At 36.0% G+C, this 7,770-nt stretch overlaps 1 protein-coding gene across 1 annotated transcript; it reads left to right on the top strand.

The window, feature by feature from the left end:
* The first annotated feature begins 920 nt into the window (after positions 1 to 920).
* LOC104899196 (phosphatidate cytidylyltransferase 1) lies at positions 921 to 6,125 on the top strand. The gene is made up of 6 exons (XM_057390697.1): positions 921 to 1,277; positions 3,704 to 3,808; positions 4,067 to 4,320; positions 5,036 to 5,275; positions 5,405 to 5,458; positions 5,727 to 6,125. Exons 2-5 carry the CDS (start codon positions 3,737 to 3,739, stop codon positions 5,439 to 5,441), a joined length of 603 nt encoding a protein of 200 aa, XP_057246680.1. The 5' UTR covers positions 921 to 1,277; positions 3,704 to 3,736; the 3' UTR covers positions 5,442 to 5,458; positions 5,727 to 6,125.
* The last annotated feature ends 1,645 nt before the right edge of the window (positions 6,126 to 7,770 follow it).

Raw genomic sequence — 7,770 nt, 5'->3', positions numbered from 1 at the left:
CTTCATTGACTTTAGGGATATAAATAAAGAAACACCTAAAGACCAATACCCTATGCATGTAGATGATCTTCTAAGAGATGCAGCCTCAAGATATGAATATATATCTTGTATGAATGGGTATACAGGTTATCATCAATTAAGAATTGCACAGGAAGATTGTAATAAAACAACTTTTCGATGTCCAAAGTCTTTAGGCTTATTTGAATATGTAGCTATGTCATTTGGTTTAAAAAAATGCTGGTGCTACGTACCAAAGAGCCATGGACCCAATTTTTAAAGATATGATTGGAAAGATTATGGAAGTTTATGTGGATGACATCCTCGTGAAGTCAAATGACTTTGTTAGACATAAAGAACATTTGATTAAATCATTTAAAAGAATGAGAGAATATCACCTGAAGATGAATCCACTTAAATGTGCTTTTGGGGTTAAAGCCAGTAATTTCCTAGGATTTCTCATCCATAAAAATGGGAGGGAAATTTATCAGAATAAGGCAAAAGCAGTTTTGGCAACTATCCTCCTTCCAATAAGAAGGAACTACAAAGGTTCATTGGACAAGTAAATTATGTTAGGAGATTCATGGCTAATCTAGCTGGTAAAACTAAAAAATATTCACCTCTACTAAGATTAAAACATGCATCAAATTTTAAATGGAACAAGGATCATCAAGAGGCTTTTGATCAAACACTAGTATAAAAACAACTTTTGCTACTTATCAAATGCTTTGGTTGATTAATCAACCTGAGCATTTGTATCACAAATGCTCGTGTTGATTAGTCAACCGGAGCATTTTATACCAAATGCTCCGGTTGACTAATCAACACGAGCATTTGTGATACAAATGCTCGGGTTGATCAACGGAGCACTTGGATAATTAGGCGCGAGTTATTTTCTAATATTACCAAATATTACTCAAATCAGCCGTCCCAAATTAAAGTCCCAAGTCTTCTATCAGTTATCAATCCTAAATTCTAACTACTAAGTCGCCTCCCCCTCCCAAAGTCCCAAGTCCTCCGTCGTCCCTCCCTCCTGCCTCCCTCCGCCGGATTTCAATTGGAACTCTCTTCGCACAAGTCCCTGGCCGCCGTTCGAAGTCTGTCACCGTTCGAAGTCCCTGGCCGCAGTTCAATCGATTTTAGACAATTCCGGTGAAAAATTGTTTGCTCAGGTTCAATCGAGTTCGAAGTCTGCCGTCGTTGCTGCTTCCACCACAGTTCACCGCCGTTGCTGCTTCCACCACAGTTAACCGAAGTCAATCGAGCAGTTGATCCCTCGGGTTTCTATTTTTCTCTCTCCAAAAATTTATGTGAAACACCCTAATTTAGCAATTTTCAATGTGCTTCTAATTATTCAAATTGCGCCTAGTTTGCAGAATTCATTCAATTTATTTGCTACATGTTCCTCTGAATTTTTTTTTCTTTTTTCTATAAATGCAAGTATTCATGACAAGAGTCAATTTTTAGTCTTTATAACTGTTGCCAATTTTGTTGATTATGGCGGATTTGAATTGGAGTGTTTCATTAATTCTCGTTAATTCTCGTAAATTGTTTCGTTAATTCTCATTGTTTGTGTTATTAATATATGTTTTGATTAAATTTGTTGTGGATTTGTGTTTTTTTATTAGGTTTTGGATAGTTAATAGTTAATGAGAGAGTTTTATTGAGTTTCGCCCTAATTTATGTACTGTCGATGATCCCACACATGTAAGAATTGTCAAAGGATTCCACAGGTAAAAAAGAGCTGAAATGTCCCCGGAAGCATAAATTTCTGAAACAAAAACAAGCTTACATCTAGTTCGCTCACAGAGGTAAAACTATGTAATGTAAAGGAAAAATAAGGATAGAAATGGTGAGGAGTGAATCTTGGCAGAATAGTGTTAGTTTGGCTATGGAGAGGGAAGTCCAGTATGATTTTAAGAGTTTTATGGTGAGTGTTAATGTTTGTTATGTTGTTTAATTGGTTGTTACTTGTTTGATTGTTGGTTAATTTAGGTAAAAAGATTCCAAACTAATTTTTTGCAAGTTTCATTGATGTCTTTTAGTCAATGGAAAGAGTGTGATAGAAAGAGGGTCACAATGAAACAAGAGGACAATTGCCTAACAAGGGAAACTAGCAATAATAGTGATAGGTTTTACCGGTTTAGCCTTTTGAATTATGTTGTAGGGAAGTAGAACTAGAAGCTAGTGAGGCATGGTTTGACTAGGTGAATATTACTGAAGTTATATACCATCTGCTGCAAATTATATTAGCTTAACATGAAGTATTTATTGAAAAGTATGATAGTGTTATAGTTACAACTTACAATTACCACTCTGATAAAACTGTTAGAGAAGGGCAATACTCATCACACTTATGAAGTGAGAGGTGTTGTGCATTGTTTGTACGTGAACTACTGTCACAATTTAAGAATTTGCACATGATATGAAGTATCAGCTCCCTATATCACTTTGTTCAACTTTGCTTTTACGCGTTTGTGATAAGGTTAATATGTTATCGGATGAGCTTCTTTGCTGATGTCGCGGCTGCATGGATTTGGCCTTAATGTGTTAGCATTCGTTGTCTGAGCTAGCAAAAATGGTTCAAACTAGTGATTCTTGGTCCAATTTTTCTATATAAAGTAAAGCAAACAAATATTCAGTTCACGTCATTAGATGACTTTGCCAGAATGATCAAAGTCAATTTGACAAGAGCTTTCATTATCTATGTAGCATCTGTGTCCTGTGATCTGTGTCATGACAGGATGAGAGTCATACTCGAAATGATAGGCGAAAATGAAAACGAAAGCCACGCACTCTAAGCAAATTTAAGGAAAAAAAAGTAAGCCAGATCACAACACTCGAATAATCGAATGAATGAACAACAAAACTAAAAAGATGAATTAACGATTCAGCAACTGACAATGCTCTCTATAGGAGTGTATTTCTTGTATTTTTGCGCATATGGTAATTGTTGAGTCAAATAGTCTTGATGCAGTGTATTGGAGCTTTTGATGTCAAACACACCGGGATTTATTTATTTATAGTTTTATGAATAGTATGGATTTTACTTTTTGGTGTTTTCTGTGATGACCCATACACAAAAGGAATATAAATTTTTGTCATTTACTTTATGTGCTTGCTAGAATATTTTCATAGCAATGGTAACTTGCATTTGGAATAAGGGAATTCCACGTCCGGCATGTGCAGGATTGTTGTTGTGTTTAAGGTGTTATTTGGAGCATCCTAGTGTTATTGATGTATTCATGGACACCTGAACATGTGTACACTGTAGATTGTGGAGTGATGAATATGACTAAATATAGATTGGTGTAACTTTTCCAGTTGATGTTCGATTAGAGTTGTAGAGTGAGAGAAATGCAATAATCCTCTAAGTGAGGATGAATGTCTTGTTTATCACAACTTACAAAATCTGGAACCTTGCTTTAATTTTTGATTGTGTTAGCACCTTCTAGTCTGCTAACCTGATAGGTCAACCATTTGAGGCTTTGAGCACCAAATTTAAACTTACGGGTCATGTGGTTAAATAAAATGCCAACTGGACATTAGGTTGTTTTATTCGCCTTCTCTATTTCTTTTGTCATGTCTTAGTCTGCTCAGGATCTTTGATTTTTGGGCCTTTGGCTTGTCATTAAAGAAACGGGGGGCAAAATTGTTAGTTGCCATATGCACACAATATGAAATAGTTACTTGGTCCTAATTTCAGGCAGTGGCGTGAGAAGATATTAAGTTTGGATTAATGACTAAGGATTCTGGCAGTGGTGGTGGTTCTGGAACTCCTAGGCTCAGACGCCGTAAGCTGTCTAATGAGGTTGGTTTATTTATTGAAATGTGTTTTCCTGTACTTCTTTTAGAGGAACTTGCCTTCCTTTCTCATCTGCTCTTTTATGGGTTATTTCTTCGTATTTTTTGTTATTTTCCTCCCTTTTTGATAGTTAAACTCGTAATTAATGAAAATTTCTCTTGGTTTGCCTCTAAATCTGTGTTTATTAGCTTGTATGGGCATCTAAAAAACACTCTAAGTCTCTAAATCGTCTATTATTCCCAAATCGAAAATGTCTTTAATCAGATACCTGCTGAAATCACTAAACAAAATGGGGGCAGTTTACTTGTTAATGATCATAACAAGTACAAATCTATGTGGATCCACACGCATTCTACGCTTTGGATGATTGGGGGTTTTGTCTTCATCATCTACATGGGTCATCTTTATATTTGTGCCATGGTGGTTGTGATTCAAATTCTGATGTCAAAGGAACTGTTCAATCTATTACGGAAGGTTCGAGAAGATCGAGATCTTCCTGGTTTTCGGCTATTAAATTGGTGAGAGTTTGAAATTAAGAAAATTTATAGCAAATTTTTTATAACTGCATTTGTTGCAGTTGAAAGCACATTATCATTCGATATATTCTTTTTTTCAGGCACTTCTTCTTTACTGCAATACTGTTTGTGTATGGTCGATTTCTCAGTCAGCGGCTTGTCAATACTGTCACTTCAGACAAAGTATTATATAAGCTTGTTAGCATTCTTATCAAGTACCATATGGTGATTTGTTATTTCTTGTATATTGCAGGTTCGTTAGTTTTTTCTTTTTAGCATTCTTATCAAGTATTATATGGTGATTTGTTTTTTCTTGGACTATTGAGTATAGCTGCATGTGTTCAAACTGATGGTTTGTAGTCCCATGAGTGCTAATTGTCTGGAACCTGTATTACATAACATCTTGCTCATGTATGTTCTCTGAAAGTGGGAGTGCTTTTTTTGAAAACTAAAAAGTTTGTGAGAGATATTGTATTCCATATATGTCGATGTATCTAGTTTCTACCCTATTAAGTACTATATCCCCTATCTCAAAGTTATTCAGTGTTCATGCTTCATGATCAGTATTAAGATGTAGTTCTATTCCTAAATAAAGCGAAACTGGAAAATCAACTCGAACTAGATGTTCAACATGATGGTTCCAACCTTTTAATTATTTCTAAGAGTTTGAGGTGTGCAGGACCTCTTTTTGAGTAATATGTTTGTTGGATTGTTATAGGATTGAGATGGCTATAATCTTTCGCAGACGCAGAAGTCGGTCAAGCTCCCCCCATCGTCGTAAAAGCCGTTCACCTGTAAGGCGTCGTAAGAGCCGTTTTCCAACAACACGGCATTACAGGACAAAGAAAAGTAGAAGTTCGTCTCGCTCTTCTCCAAGTAAGTCCCGCAGTCCAACTGTTGCATCAGCTGAGCGCAAGGAAGCCAAAAAGAAACAGAAAAAGGAAGAAGAAAAGAAAAGGTAGTTGCAGTAATGCGTAAATTATGCTTCAAATATCTAACCCTCATCTGGTCTAGTTATTATTCTGCAAGTCTACGGTCTGCATACCTCCTTACTGTCAACTGATTATGAAAATGTCTGTGAACACAGGGATTCCGCACAAGCTGGTGATTCATTTGTCATCTGAATGTTTTTGAAGTCTGGGTTAGTGTATCAGAAAAGAAATCACTCATTTTTTTCTTCATATTGTTGTAATTATTCTCTGTTTCTACATCTATTTGCTTGTACTTTTAATCTGTTGGCTTTTGGTTTTGCCTTCGTGTAAATTCTGCTTCCTTCCTTCATGTCTTTGCTTTCGTGTTGGACCTTTCTGTGTAGCTATCTGTCTAGTTAGCAGCAGACTTCTTCCATATCTTATGAGCTGATTCTGACATGTGCTTCTCTTGGATTTATAATTATAAATATGCTACAGGTTGCTTGAACTCTGGTGAACCTGTTACGCAAGTGAATGACAAAAAATGATTGGAACGAGGACAGACCTAAGCTAGCTATACTTAATTATTTTGTTAATGTAAACATTGTAAACCAATGACACATATATTTTATTGTATTTATTAAGTTCTGGAATGCTTCTCATGTTTCTTGATCCCATGTACTCAATGGAGCGTAGGGAAGAAGAGGGGAAGAATTATTTGAGACATGCGTAAAAGTTGGAGCTCTGCTTTATTGTTTTGTTGATGTAAACCAATAAATCATAGATTTCGTTACAGTTGATACATTTCTTGGCTGCTCATGTATTCAGTTGTGATTTTTTGGCTCCTGTTATAAGATGGAATTTTTGTTTTGTTTTCTCGTCTTTTGTAGACCTGTTACTCATGCTGTTGGCCAGCAGGGGTAGCAGGTCTGAATTTTTTTTATAAGAAAAGCTCAAATGCTCTGGTCGTTAAGGAAAAATCGGAGCATTTGTTATAACAAATGCTCCGGTTTTTCCTTAACAACCGGAGCATTTAAAAACAAATGCTCCGATTGTAAACCGGAGCATTTGTAAAATACACAAATTCTCGTATGACGTTTGCTACGCGTTAAATACGGAGCATTTGGGGCCTAAACAACCGGAGCATTTGAGGTTTTTTCTACTAGTTAAATTAAAGAAGATCTGGCAAATCCTCCAGTATTGATTCCTTCAAGGAAAAATGGAAAACCATTAAGGTTATATATATTAGCTTGTGAAGATTTTATTGGTAGTATCCTTACTCAATGAAATGAGAAGGGACATGAGCAAGCCATCTTCTACCTAAGTAGAATCTTGCATGATACAGAGCGAAGGTATACCATCGAAGAAAAATGGTGTCTATGCTTATATGATGCTTTTGTTAAGCTTATACATTATTTCATGGCCTTCACAGTAGAAGTGGTGTCTCCAACAAATGTCATAAAATATATGATATCTCAACCTTTCAGAAAAGGAAGGTTAAGTAAATGGAGTCTACATCTACCGCAATTTGACTTAATATACGTGCCTCAAAAAGCAGTAAAAGGTCAAGCTCTAGCTGACTTTCTAGCAACTCATCCTTGTCATGAATCTGGGATCATTGATGAAGATGTTCTCCCATGGACATTATTCTTCGATGGCTCTAATACCAGAGAAACGGCAGGAGCTGGAATATATATTTTATCTCCTGATAGGGTTCCAACCAAAGTAGCAGTAACCTTGAGAGGTCCATGCACTAATAATAAGGCTAAATATGAAGCTCTATTGATTGGATTAGAGTTGTTATTGGAATTGGGAGCTAAGAAAGCTAAAATATATGGAGATTCTCAGTTGGTTATTTATCAAATGACTGAAGAATTTACATGTATTTCATCTGTATCCCAGAAATATAGTAAGAAAGCACAGAAATTGTCTAAACAATTTAAAGTGATTTCCTTCATACATATTCCTAGAGAAGAAAATGGAATAGCAGATCAGTTGTCTCAGATAGCTTCTGCGAGAGAGGAGATACCTTCACCAAATGAATATATCATCCTTTAAGAAAAGATCCTGGATCCTTTTAATGGAACTGATATAGAAATGTCAGAAAGTATATTGGAAGTCTATACAGTTTCATTATTAAAAGAGGATGAGGATTGGAGAAAAGAAATTATTCAACATCTCCAAGGTCCAACTGGAATAAAAGTGCCAAATAGAGTTAAAATGGCTGCAACCAAATTTTGTATGCAATTCGGGGAATCACATAAAAGGATCCATAAGGATTACTTTTAAAATGTGTAGATGCTGGGGAAGCTTTAACCCTCATGGCAGAAATTCATCACGGACTATGTGGTGCTCATCAAAACGGTCTAAAAATGAGATGGTTGTTGCATGAACATGTTTATTATTGGCCTTCTACGAGAAAGGACTGTACAGATTATACAAAAGGCTCTAAAAGATGTCAAAAGTTTAGACCCATTAGTAGGGCTCCAGCCTCAAAGCTGAAGTACATTCTTAAGCCTTCGCCATTTAGAGGATGGGCTGT

Source organism: Beta vulgaris, chromosome 7 (assembly GCF_026745355.1).
Source record: "Beta vulgaris subsp. vulgaris cultivar EL10 chromosome 7, EL10.2, whole genome shotgun sequence".
NCBI classification, from domain to species: domain Eukaryota; kingdom Viridiplantae; phylum Streptophyta; class Magnoliopsida; order Caryophyllales; family Amaranthaceae; genus Beta; species Beta vulgaris.
This window is presented reverse-complemented; position numbering and strand designations above follow the sequence as displayed.